Here is a 13,944-nt window from a genome sequence, read left to right as displayed (position 1 = left end):
AAAAAAAAAAAAAAAAAAATAAAAGGGGGGGGGGGGGGGGGGATAGACTGGATCATCCCCAGAGGCATGGCACAGAGACCTAGGGAATCTTCTGACCCTGCCTCCCACTTCTGCCCTTCCAGAAGCCTGTGTCCTATCTGTTCAGTATCTCTCCCTCTTCCCTTGGCTTCATCCATGTCCCTGCAGCTCCCCACACAGGCCTGGGTGAGCACAGGCAGCCATCGCTCTACTCGGCTCCTCCAGGGGCAGCAGGGGCACTGGCTGTCCAGGCTTCCAGCTTCCCCTAGCTCCCAGCCCCTCTTTCCCTCCAGCTCCTGTTCAGTCAAAGGGCTCTCAGGACCCCAACACCCAGCAGGTTCCTAGAAGATTTTCCTAGTCTCTGATCACACCACGGAGCCATAGCCATGAGGAATAGCCCCGCCCTCTGGGGGACCAGGGTGGTGACCTGGCAGTGCTGAGGGACATCCCTTCCATGGGAATGGGCTGCCGTGACTCATCTCCACTCTCTCAGGCCTTCCTAGGGTAAGGACCTACCCTGGTACTGGCTCAGACTCACTCAAGCATATAACTGGGTCATAGAGCACTATGGAGAGGGGTCCTCAAACCTGACTCACAACCCCAGAGCTCCTGTCCTTAGCAGAATACAGACAATGCTGGTGGCATCACCACAGCTGACTATTCCCCTGGCAACACCTCTTGCTGACTAGCTTGGGAGAGGCATCCTGGGGCACCCTCTGGCCAGTCTCCATGCTGCCTGTCTACTTGCAAGAGCAGCCCTACCAGGGAACAAGGTGACCCTCCCAACTGCCTGCTTCCCTCATACTGCTCATGGCTACTGCCCACTTAAAGTGTCTTCACATCCAGAAAAGAGGCCCTTGCCAAGCAGAGCACCCAGCCCTTCATTTTACAGATGGGCTCACTGTGGCTCCTGATCCCCGGCTGAGCCAACATACAGGGAGGGATGGCTGAAAGCCAGGACTTGGCTGCCATCCAGGCCTGGGTTCCAGCCCCACCTGGGCATGTCCCTGCTATGTGATCCTGGGTCAGTTACTCCATCTTTCTGAACCTCTGCATCCATGGCATGGCAGTGACACTGCTGGGACTGTGTTTAGCATGTAGGAAGTGCTCAGCAAGTGGGTGCTCTCATTTCCATCCCCCACCCCCTTTGCTGCTGCTCACCAGAGAGCATGGAGAGCACCTGCCAGTCCCTCTGCCACAGGTGAAGGGGGGCTGTTTATGTTGAGGGAGCATCTGCAGAGCAAGCTATGGGTCCCTTCTGGACCCTTAGCAATGGGGCAATGGGTGTGGCAGATCACAGCCCTGGCCCCACACATTCCTGAAAATAGCCTCTGAGCTTACTTGGGGGTGAGAGAGAAGGTGCAGGGTGCAGGCTAGAGAGTCTTCAGTGCTCATCCCAGCTAGTGCAGGGGCAGCTCACACTCAGTTTTGCCCTCCGTAAAATGGAAGCAGGTTTCACCTCATATCCTGAGCACTCCCAGACCCTCCCTCAGGCTCTTCCTGCTGGCTCTGAGGCTCCAACTCAGGTCAGACCCCAGTCCCTTCTCTCCCTGACTGTGACCAAGGAACTCTTGGGGTCATAATGTGCCTGGTCCCATACCATTGTCCCAAGCAAAAGTCTCAGAACATTGGGCCATGAAAGGTGACCCAAGAGCAGAGACTGCAGCTGAAGTTGACTTCCTATACTCCACGGGGGACGCCTCAGGTTACAGCTTGGCCCAAATGTGCCTGACTCCACTGATCTGACCACCAAGGCTGCCAGCACCTAGTCAAGGCTGGCAGCAGGAGGGGACACTGTGAGTGGCATGAATATAGATAGGCCCTCATCGTGCCTGTCCTATCCCCACCTTCCCCTGTGGAGGGATTTTCAGGCTAACTAGGATGAGTCCCCAGCACCTGACCTGGCCTTACTCTATCCTTCTCCTGCCCTCAACCTGTTGGCTGTAGAGAAGAGGCACAGCCAAGCCTGAAACACACAAGACAGGCAGAGTAGCAAGGCCTGAGAGAGGAGGGACTAAGCGACAGCAGGAGAAACAGGCAGAAAAGCAGAGATGAGAAGGACGAGGGGACAGAGACAGAAAGACAGTGTCATGAAGAGAAAGCAGCAAGGACAAAGCCCTAGTGTAAAGAAAAAGACAACCCTAATACCAAACTCGCATGAAAATAAAATCAATATTCTCAGTGTCTCTGGCCTGTTCAGTGCTGAAAGGCCTCCTGAGGTTCCTCATTCCCCAAACAGGCACCTTATATTCCTGCTCTAGGCAAAGCCTCCGCAGTTCCCACACAGCAAGATTTTAATCACAATTGCACACAGCTTAATCCACTTAGTTCCAAAAGGGCAGAAACATGGGGAGGAGCCCAGGACCCAGAGCTCCCTTCACACCATTCTTTCCTACCCCACAAGCAGCTGGCTTCCTCAGGTGCGGTGCGAACCCAAGTGAGTCCTCATAAAGGCCAGTAGTGTGCCACTGAAAAATGCACCCAGGCCACCCCAAATGAGAGCTCCACCCTCTGAGAGTGTCTGCTGGTCTGTGTTGTCTTAATGCATGAACACAGGGACAATTATAGCTACCTAGACTGAATCCTGCTCCCTACCACATATTCAAATCCAGGGTTCAATTGCACCATAAAGATGCAAAAGATTCTGAAACTGCCTTTGTCCAAGGTCACTTGGGGAGAAAGTGGCAGGAAGGAGCTGAGCCCTGCTCCTCTCTCAACCCCAGGTGGCCTCTCATCTAGGGCCAGACAAGATCTCGAATAGATGGAGCGAGGGCAGCAGAAGTAATGCTTTCCTAGGAAAATGCTGGCACTGACAGGAACTGTAGTCTCACTGCCCTGAGAGCCACAGAATTACCTCTCCAGGAAGGGCTTGGTGCACACTCTTATGGCACAGGTAGGCTTGGAATGCCCTCCTCACCTAGGGATGACTACTGTCCTCAGCTCTTGCCTAGTGGCCATCACCCTTGGACACACAGCAGCTAGCTACGAGTCTGGGACCAAAGGAGGCTAGGGGCTGCAGAACAAGATCCAACTCTGCCCCCACCCAGAGATCTCCCATGGTGATGTCCGTGATGATGAAAGATCCAGACAGGAAAACCACTTTCTTACGTGCAAAACTCAGAAGAGATTTAACAGAGACCCCTGTTGTCGTGGAGACCAGGCCTCTTCCGCATAGCCTGAACAACAGCCTAGATGACCCAAAAACCCTTGCAGCACCCCTGGCAAAGGTACTCTACCTTTCAAGGCCCTACACAAATGTCTCCTCCACAAAGCCCTTCAGTCCCTCCACCGCTTCCCAGGTTTTGTGAGAACCTTGACACCAGCCCCACTGGGATTAGCCACATCCTGCCAGGATACAGATCTGTGAGTGTGGTACTCCACATCAGGTGCTGAGTGTCTAAACCAGGCATGCTGTCACACATACCCTGTGCCCTCCCCTGTTGTCCACATCCTTCTCAGACCAGAGGTTTGGATTAAAGTGGGCAACCTCTTCCAATAAGACTCCCCCGGCTGGCCCAGCCTAGATACAGTCTCATTTCATCCACTCACCAGCCTGACTTCCTGTCTGTGGTGCTTTGGGCTCTGTTGGGCTGGGCTTGTTGAGACTAACTAGGCCTGGGACAAGCCACACAACCTTTCTGAGGTGGCCCAGCAGCCATCATGGTCCTTGTGTGCTGTCCTCATGGGAATACCACCTGTCCACTCACAGGCATAGAATTCCATACACTGTGGAGAACTGGGAAGATGTAGGCAAACATTGGCAGCATCACTCGGGCCCAGCTGGGTCTGCCAGGGCTCCCAGTGGAACCATGGACAATGCTAACATCATCCCAAGGGTCAAGTCTCAGAGATCCTCCTATGTCCCCACAGACATGCATGATGTATGGGATGACTTAGATGCTAAGACTCTGGCATTGAAGTGCCTAGGCTCATGTCCCAGCCCTGCCACCCACCAGCTGTGTACCTTGGGCAAGTTGTTGACCTGTCTGAACCTCAGTGTCCTCATTCATAAAATAGGAAAGATAGGAGTTATGTAAGATAACACATGTTGTGCATTAGGGACAGGACCTTCCAGGCAGAATGCTCTGGAAAACTGTTAGCCACTTATGGGAGTATTAGAATCCACAGAACTAAGACCTCAAGCCTGGAGAGCAGGCATCAGCTCCTAGATGGGATGAGAAAAAGATCCTGGAAGCCCCAGCAGAAAGGACCTTCCAGGCAGAATGCTCTGGAAAACTGTTAGCCACTTATGGGAGTATTAGAATCCACGGAACTAAGACCTCAAGCCTGGAGAGCAGGCATCAGCTCCTAGATGGGATGAGAAAAAGATCCTGGAAGCCCCAGCAGAAGGAATCCTGAAAGTAGGCTGGGAGTGCAGTTTTAAAAGCTGTGAGCAAGGCCAGACAGGCATGTTATAAAGCATCTCAAAACAATCAACCCCTGCCTAAAATTCCCCCGTTTGCATTTCGTAGGATCCTCCCATAGGATCTGTAGGTCCTCCCCAGGATCCTTGTTTAAAGAGCAATTGCCCACTCCTGGCAGTTCAGAGAGCTCCTCAGATTCTTTCCATCCAGTGAGGAGCAGCCCGGGGAGAACCTTGGGAGCAGTGAAACCATTTCCAGGGATTCCCATTGCATAGGACCACCAGCCCCTCCACATACCTCTTGATTTGTTGACTCAGTAACAAGTGGCCCTGCAGAGGCTGATCTGACCAGTCTGGAGATGGTAGGTGAAGGGGTGGCTGCTGCCAAGTGAGGAAGGGCCTGGCCTGTCTGGCAGCCCCACCCGGCCTCAAATCCAGCCTGGTAGTGCCAGCCCCAACAGGCCGGCCCTGCCTATGGAGCAATGGGCACCATCACTCCTCTGCCTGGGGAGGCATCCAGGGTACTGGGCTCTGGTCCATTGCCCCCAGTCTCTGCATCCCACTCACATTTTATCTTCCTCTTGGTATCCTGGTTGGAGACAGCCCCTCTGTCCACTTCTCAGAGGTGCAGCCTAGACAGCAGGCAGGGGGCAGAAATGTCCCTCATTGTTGGGCATTTCCTTTCTCCCCAGGCAAGTCCCCACAGGTTCTGTCTGGGAGCAGCAAAACTGTTAGATGATTTGTGAATTCTAGGACTTACCACAGGAGAAATAGCATTTCTCTGTGGCTTATCTCTGAGATACAGTCAGTGAACCTGTCTTTCACGGAGCAGAAACGTAGAAAAAGTCCAGCTCCTGGTTCTCCTTTCAGAGATCAGAGAGGCCAGATCATGGTTTGTTTGGTTTTTTTTTAAAAGATGACCGGTAAGAAAAAGTCCAGCTCCTGGTTCTCCTTTCAGAGATCAGAGAGGCCAGATCATGGTTTGTTTGTTTTTTTTTTAAAAGATGACCGGTAAGGGGCCGGCCTGGTGGCGCACTGCTACAGTGCGCTGCTTGGGAGTGTGGCGGCGCTCCCGCCGAGGGTTTGGATCCCACATACAGACCGGTTCCCGCTCACTGGCTGAGCGAGGTGCGGGCGCAACACCGAGGGTTGCGATCCCGTTGCCGGACACGAAAAAAGACAAAAAGGAAAAAAAATTAAAAAATTAAAAAAAATAAAAAATAAAAGATGACCGGTAAGGGGATCTTAACCCTTGACTTGGTGGTGTCAGCACCACGCTCAGCCAGCAAGCTAACCGGCCATCCCTATATGGGATCCGAACCCGGGGCCTTGGTGTTATCAGCACCGCACTCTCCCGAGTGAGCCACGGGCCGGCCCCTCATGGTTATTTTTTAATATGCATTTATAAGCCCCTAATGTACGCCAGCCTCCAGGCCCAGATACTACAAGGGAACTTTGAGTCAAAGGTGGTTACTATGGCTTTAGGGGTGAAAGAAGGTTCTATTGCACCAAAGCCAGGGACTCTGGGCAGCTTCCTGGAAGAGGTGGCATTGGTGCTGAATCTTGACAGATGGGAAGGGATTCTCCAGTGCTGGAGAAAGATGTCATCCAGGGTAGAAAAGACAGATGGGCTGGACTGCAGAGGCCATAAGTACCATACTTAGAGGTTCAGAATGTATACAGTTAAGTCCTCAAATCCCTGTGACCACAGGAGAGATCTCCTCCTGGTCTCCAGAGCTTAGTTTCCCATCTGTCAAGAGAAATGTTCCCTCTCCTGTGTTGGGTTTTGGGGCATCACTGAGATCCCACATAGACTGTGGAGCAGCCTGCCTCACAGAAGCCATCTGGCACCAAGGAGAAGGGAATTGTCCCAGGCAAGACAGTCTCAGCAATCTCTCCAGATCCTGGAGACCAGAAGGAGGATGCTTGCTGGAGAAAGTCAGCCCAGAGGACTCTGCAGGGGTCTCCTAGACATGTGGATCCATCACCCCACCACTCCTCTCCTTAACAAAGAAGGGAAGAGGAGGGCATTGGGAGCCCAGAGGGAGTTCCAACATGCTCCAGTGGTCAGAGGAAAAGGGACACGAAACCCACAGTGACAGGAAAGAAGACCCTACCTCTCCTCCCACGTGCAGACTATGTCTCCTCAAGGCCTTTTATTGCTTTTATTTGGAGGTACTAAGTGCCGTGGTCATGTCTAACTGCCAGGAGGCCAGTGACCACAAGTGGGCTAGGCAGAAAGTAAGAAGGGAAGGAAATTCTGGCCTCTGGTGCAACACCCCCTACCCCACCTCCCAATCAAGCCATGTGACTTCTGGGCACTCACTCTGGGTCCCAATTTTCATGTATGTGATAAGGTTTGAGGGGCTGGGTCTTGAATGTGGTGGGGTGACTGATAGGTGACAAATCTGCAGGGCTATGCCCAGTTACAGGCAAAGCCAAGGGGTGCCAATTAACCAGTTAAGCCTGGGAGGGGGCATAAGCAAGAGGTTGGAAGGGGCAGGAGGAGCAGGAACTGGATGACTGCCCACCCTCATATGCCCTCCCCTGAGGCAGGCAGTCCTCTGGTTCCTGAGTGCTTGAGTGCTTGGGGTGGAATGGACAGGAGAACGGCTGTACTAGCAGTAGAAGCTGGCCTTGGGAGGGAGTTGCTGAGTGTGGGCAAGGCCAAGATGGACCAAGCAGGTGGCCAAGGGCTGAAAGGAGAAGAGGCCCAGCTCTCCAGGAAGGAGGGGCCTGCTCCTCTAAGGCACAGAACACCAACAGCTACAGGAACAGCAACCACAGCTCTTCCTGTTTTGTGAGTGCCCGCTGCGTTCCAGGCTTCCTCGTGAGCACTATGTGCCATTTGGGGCAATAGGACCAAGAGGACGGGAAGGGAGAGAGACAGACAGAGATGGACGGAACAAGGTAGAGACAACCTGAACAAATTCAGGCTACAGATGAGGACAGGCCAACCTGGTGACCTGGGGTATATCCCTGGGGAGGCAGAAAGACAAACAGCCCATGACTTCACCGAGGCTGATCTGGGGAAGCTTGGGAGAGGACTAGGCAGAGGCAGAAGAGGGCTGGAACCCATTCATGAGCTGGCTGAGGCTTGGTCCCAGGTCTGCCCGTTCGCTGAGGTCCACAGGTCCTGGCCCTCCTAGGCAGAGAGCAGAAGCTATAAGTAGAGATGCCGCCTCCCTTTTCATGGCTACAACTACCACTCACAGTACAGGTACCATGACTGTGCCAGAGGTCATGCTAGCCCCATCATGGGAGGTGGTGAGGGCCTGCCTAGCTGGGTAGGGACTTCTAGGTTTGGGGACTGGAGAGGGTGGGGGGGGAGGGGGAATGGCAAGAACAGGAAGGTGCAGGGGTTGGGGCTACATCTAATCCATATTCCCCTTGAGAATCACTTTAGGGCCAGGTTTTAAATGTCCCAAGCCAGTAGCCCCAGCCATGCTCACCCATAAAGTCTAAAGAGGTACAGAAGGAAACCTACTTCAGGCCTGCCCTAGTTTCCAGTCCAGAATAGGGAGAACACCGAGGCCCTCTATTCAAGAGGAAGTGCTGTGGAAGTTATTGCAGTCAGAAGTTCTCCCAAGTGACTTGTCAGACACAGCACCTATGGAAAAGGGGTTAGGTCCAGCCCTGCTTAAAGCTGGTGCTGCTGGGCCCAGAAACTCTGACCTCCCACCCCATCCATCCCTGCCTTGCTCACAGCATCTGGATAGTATAAGGGCTGGTCAGAGCTCAGTCCTGGCTCACAGGGCCAAAGCCTTGGTATGAAGAAGCAGTTCTCTGGCCTCAATCAGCCCCTCGCCCACCCAGAATGTCCCCAACCCTAGCACAGATGGAAAGCTAAATGGTGCCCAGGGAGAAGATGAAAGCAGAATCCCCTTATCCCAATCTGCTCTCAGATGAGCCATCTTTCCCTGAAAGACTCAGAGAATCCCATCCACCCTCACCCCATTCCAAGGGGATCCTCATCCCCTCCAAGGCCACCCTGGGAAGACAACCTCTTCTATCCTAGTGCCCCTGGAAAGACACAGAGAGATGGATCCAGGTTCCTGCTCAGACACTTGCAGATCTTGTGCCCTAAGTAAGTCCTGTAGCTCTCCAGGCCTGTACCACGTGCAGTGCCAAGTACTCTACACGCATAATCTCATTTCAAGCTCACAACGAGCCCTTATCTTTGCCCCTGAACATGAGTAGAAACCTGGCTTCAAGACTCCAGGATATTGTCCAAGGTCACGTAGCTGGCAAATACAGGGCAGAGATTAGAGTCACATCTGCAGGACTCTGCACTCATAATTGCAATTTTGTAAAATGGGAAGATTCTTTGTGGTGCTTCTAACCTCCAGGAGCCACTCTCCCTGCCATGCTCTACCTGTCCAGGTAGCCACTGGCACAAGCTGCAGATGAGTAAAGTTCCCAGAGATGACAGACTCAAGGGATTCTGGGTATGGGGTGGGGTCCTGGGCCCTTCAGTCAGAACCAAGTGGCTAGATCACCATCCTCATAACCCATGCCCCCCACCCCCACACCTGTATCAGTGGGCCAGGCCTCCAGGGAGCCTGTAGTGTGATATGGCTAGTTGGCTGGCCCACCCCTGCCCAGGAACCAGGGTGGGTCAGGCATGGAGCAGGTTCTGCCCCTTTCAACATGGGGCCAGTGAGCCCCTTTTCTCAGGAGCCCATCAGCAGCTTCCTGCCCACAGGCATGATAGGCATCAGCCTTGCCCACCTGCCAGCCCTGGGAGACTCACATCACCCCAGCCCAGGCAGGCAGGGGCCACAAGGAAGAAGCAGCTCCACTCTGAGCTTTGGTGTGGGCTTAGCCTCTGGCAGAGATTGGAAACTCAGACCCACCCCAGTCAGAGAAGCTTCTCATGGAAGCGGCAGCCAAGCTGAGCAAGAGCCTCTCTTGGGCCTGAACACACAGGCCCAGCGAGAACCAGAGTCAGGAGCTGCTCCTTTCCTGCTTCCGGGTACAGCAGCTCTACCCATTACTGACTCCACCCCTTGCTCACTGAGACACCCTGAGCTTACCTAGACTAAGCCTCAGTTTCCCCATCTGTAAAGCAGGGAGGATCATGAACCTGACCTTACAGGAGAGTATGAGGATGAAACATGATGCTTAGCACAGGAAGTTGAGCAGGGGCCCTGAACCCACAGGCCTCTGTTGTTGGGCCCTCCAGGTCACCCCAGGCCTGAGTGAGGGGTCACTGACCTTCAGGGCACACTTCTGTCCAGTGCGCCGATGGAAGCATTCCAGTACTTTGCCATTCACACCCAGGCCCAGAACCTTCTTAGACAACTGGTAGTCATCAGTCACCGCGTACTTCTTGGGTTCTCGCCACCCCCTGAGAGCTGGAGCACCACCGAAGCCGCCGGGTCCAATGAGTGCACCTGGTGGGGGCGCAGGGTCCGCCTGCTCCTCTGCTGTTTCACCATCCATGGCCCCCGCGGGGCGCTCAGAGGCGACCCCAGCCTGGTGTGTCCAGGGGTACCTGGGGGAAAGGGTAAGAGTGAGTCCCATGCACACTCTTCCAACACACCACAGCCTCGAAGCCCCCGAGCCAGGCTGGGCTGCGGGGACCGGGGTCAAGCTAGGAATGCGGAGCGAACGGCCTGAGAGTACTGACGCGCAGTAGGGGGTGGTGGTCCCGCCCGGCACGTGTCAAGAGGTGAAGGGGCCGGACGCCAAGTGGCCGCGAGTTCCCTGGAGCCGGCCGCAGAGGGAGCTCAGGGAAGGCATACCTGGTGGCAGTGCACCTGGAGGAAGTGGCGGTGCCGGCGAGGGGCAGAGGAGTTGATCGCTGGAGCGGGCGGCCGCCGAGAGCCCAGGGCCGAGAGTCAAGCCGCCCGCAGCCCACGTGACCCCATACTACACCCTCCGCGCGTCATCCCGACTTGGGGCCCTGCTAGGTCAGCCTTAAAGGGCCAGGAGGGCCCAGACTGGGAGGGGCGGGGCCCGCCAGAGTCAAAGTAGGGGTCATGGCTTCCTGAGGAGGCGGTAATCTCCCTGGTTCCCGGGGAGACCTCTGCACTAGCAGTTCAGTGCTGTGAAAGCCCCGTATTTTACCTGGAAAGTGACAGCGCAGGACGTTTTATTTCTCTTGAAGTCTCTTCTCGAGTTGGGTGTTTGCACGCTGCCAGGCGGCTTGCTAGGCTTCTGACTTCCCTAATGGTGGCCAACCGCTAGTTTACTCAGTTTCTTAATTTTTTGCCAGCCTGCTGAGGGATGTGGCACCTCGTTGTTTAATTCACAACCCTCTAGTCCCTGGTGGCTCTGGGCGTCTCTCTGGCACTGGCGACTCCCCTTCTGTGCATTCCTACTTCTATCCTTGGCTCATTTTTTCCCCTAGTATACAGCGTCCTTGGGCCAGAAATCCTGAGTTTCCATTTGGTCAGATCCATCAACATTTCACTTTATGGACTGAGCTTTTGGGGTCGTGTTTAAAAAGTTTTCGCCGGTCCGGCCCGTGGCTCACTCGGGAGAGTGTGGTGCTGATAACACCAAGCCAAGGGTTAAGATCCCCTTACCGGTCATCTTTAAAAAATAAATAAATAAATAAATAAAAAGTTTTCTCCTCCCACTCCAGTGACATACTCTCTATTAGCTCTGAGGTTTCCCTGTCCACATTTAGGTCTCTACTTCATTCTGAGCCCGTCTTCGACGTCCTTACATATTTTGAACCAATTTTCCCAGCACAAGTTGTTAATTCTCATTTTACAGATGAGGAAACTGAGGCCCCCAGACAGGAAATAACTTGTCTAGAGCCGCAGGGAGTGTGGCTGTGCCTGTCTCCTGGGACAAATCTGCACTATTCCCACACATCTCCCTCCCCACCCTCACCCCGGAAGCTGAGGGACCCGAGCTAGGTGACTCACCCACTTGGGAAGGTGCGACTAGGGACAGGGACTCTGCGCGGGATTCTTCTGCCACCTACAGGCCATCTTCAGTACTGCAGGCACCGTGACCTCGGTCCCACCCATCTCTGAGGCATCCTACTCTCTGAGGCATCCTACTCCCGGGTTCGGAATTGAGCCCTCTTGAGCGCCTTCCCTCCAACGCCCGCCCCAACAGAATGCCTGGGATTCAGGCTCAGAGTCGTCAAAGCAGCAGCTCCTGGAAAGCAGGAACTTGTGCCCTCTTCTCCCTGCGACTGCCTCCCCTGATGACGGTTTTATGAGGGAGTGATTGAGTGAAGAGGTGCTCAACTATTCGTGGGTACCTACTGTGCACAGGTGTTGAGAGGGGAAAGGGGGTTCGGGAGCTCTGGCCCTGTCTCCTCCAGGCAACATTCAAGCTAGTAGTGTTCAGTGAAGCAGGGGCCCCCAAATGACAGCCTCAGCCAACCAAACTGAACTCTTCTTGCAAACCAGATGCTGAGAAGTTGCTCTTCCTGAGCTCCCATGACCTCACCGAGATGGGAGGAAGGAGTACCCATCCCTTTGAGCCCACACTACAGTCATATAGGACAGACGAGCCCAGAGAGGTCAAGAGACCTGCCAAGGTCATCAGCTATGACAGAGCCCCCATACCGACCCCAAAGCACAACTTCAGGGCTGGCTCTTATCCTCAAACTTTGACCATCTCATGGTCCTCCCTGCCTCCCCACACACATCCATATGTGCAAACACACTCACGAATACACACATGCACTCACATATGTGCACACACACAGAGACATGTTCACACATGGGCATATACAAGCATAGATACACATGCACACAACGCACCTGTGCACAGATACACATGCACATGTGCACACACATACTCAAACCCATTTATGCCCAGCTGGAGCCATGATTGATATCTCTGAGCCCCACCTGAGAATCTGATCTAAGATCTCAGGGCTTTGGAGAAGCCCTGCAATCTCAAAGCTCCTACCGCTGTGAGGCTGGAGAAGGTTCTGCCCTCCGGAGGCAACTGGTTTGGGCCCAGTGAACCAGAGGCTGAGCACAGTCTCATGCTGGATGAGCAGAGTCTTACACGTAAGCAGAGGGCTAAGCAGCTGAGGGTGGAGGCTGGCTCCTTATCCCAGCCAAGGGCATCTCAGTACATGCTCTGTGAAGATGTCTTCTTTCTTAAAAATGGAATTAGATTATAATTACTCTAAAAATTTTATAATTGAGGAGCTGGCCAGTTAACTCAGTTGGTTAGAGCATAGCCTTATAACACCAAGGTCACCAACATCAGGGTTTGGATCCCTGAACCTTCCAGCACCAAAAGGATAAAAAAAATAAAACTTTTATAATTGTATTTTTAAGCTCGTCTCTTTTTTATTAAAATTTTTACTAGCACTCTCTCTGCTCTCTCTGCTTCCACCATCTTGCAATGTGAGACCCCTGGATAACTGTCGCCACCAGCAGATGCACTTTGGACCTCCCAGCCTTGGAAACTACGTTTGACTGGCCGCCATCGTCTGAATTTGAAAACGAAAACACTGCTGCACTGCTCGCAGGTCCAGCTGGCCAGGCAACATTTGTAGGTCAGTTTCACATGTGAGAGTTCCAGTTGCTCTTCACCCACATCAACACTTGGAGGACGAGAACCAGACACAAGAGAATTAAAAGACTATCTGCAGCAGGAGACGTCCAGCGGGGGAGGCAGAAGCTCCACAGAGACCACACACCCTGTGGGGGGGCCGCCACCATGCGATCCAGCAGGTAGGCTTCACCACCGCCACCCGGCTCCATCCCAAGCCCGGCCCAGCGTGCACGGAGCAAGGAGACATCCAGCAGGGGAAGGGGAAGCTCCGCAGAGACCACATGCTCTGCGGTGCCTCCACGCATCCCAGAAGCCTGGCCCAGTGTGCGCAGAACAAGGAGACGTCCAGCAGGGGAGGTGGAAGCTCAGCAGAGACCACACACCCTGCAGTACCACCCCGTGACCGAGCAGCCTGACTGAGTCCAAAATGACCAGAGAGGTGGCTCCCCAGAGAGGCCTAAGACCCAAGGCAACCACACACACAAGGCACTAGTGGCCAACTGAGCAGTCACTGAGGTAGCCATACCAAATTGGCAACCCCGGCAACATCTTACTCAGACAATAGTGTCAAACCTGTGGACTGTGAAACCCCCTGCCACAATGAATAAGCATCAAAGAAAAGAGACCAGAAATATGAAAAATCAAGAAAGTACACCACCAAAGAGTAATAACTCTCAAGCTCTAGATCCTATAGAACAAAAAGCCCTTGAAATGACTGACAAGGAATTTCGAGTGATAATTCTAAGGAAACTGAATGAGATACAAGAAAACTCAGCTAGACAACATGATGAAATGAGGAAAGGTATACAGGATCTGAAAGAAGAAATGTACAAGGAAATCAATGCCCTGAAAAAGAATGTAGCAGAGCTTGCTGAACTGAAGAATCCATTCAGCGAAATAAAAAAACACAATGGAGAGTTTAACCAGTAGGCTTGCAGAAGTTGAAGAGAGAACCTCTGAACTTGAAGATGGCCTGTTTGAAATAACACAGGCAGACCAAAAAAAAGAAAAAAGAATCAAAGGCATTGAAGAAAATCTGAGAGATATCAGACAACCTTAACTGCTCAAATATCCGAGTC

General features: G+C 53.3%; 1 protein-coding gene across 1 annotated transcript in view; it reads right to left on the bottom strand.

The window, feature by feature from the left end:
• MAPKAPK3 (mitogen-activated protein kinase-activated protein kinase 3) overlaps positions 1 to 9,902 on the bottom strand; it is a 29,507-nt gene extending 19,605 nt beyond the window's left edge. Inside the window, exon 1 of the mRNA XM_008585435.1 lies at positions 9,599 to 9,902. Coding sequence (XP_008583657.1) covers positions 9,599 to 9,826 — 228 coding nt within the window. The 5' untranslated portion in view covers positions 9,827 to 9,902. The remainder of the gene's footprint in view (positions 1 to 9,598) is intronic.
• Between the last annotated feature and the right edge of the window lie 4,042 nt (positions 9,903 to 13,944).

The sequence above is a fragment of the Galeopterus variegatus genome, unplaced genomic scaffold (assembly GCF_000696425.1).
Source record: "Galeopterus variegatus unplaced genomic scaffold, G_variegatus-3.0.2 Scaffold3569, whole genome shotgun sequence".
Lineage (NCBI taxonomy): Eukaryota > Metazoa > Chordata > Mammalia > Dermoptera > Cynocephalidae > Galeopterus > Galeopterus variegatus.
The sequence above is the reverse complement of the archived record's forward strand: the minus strand, read 5'-3'. Positions and strand labels throughout refer to the sequence as shown.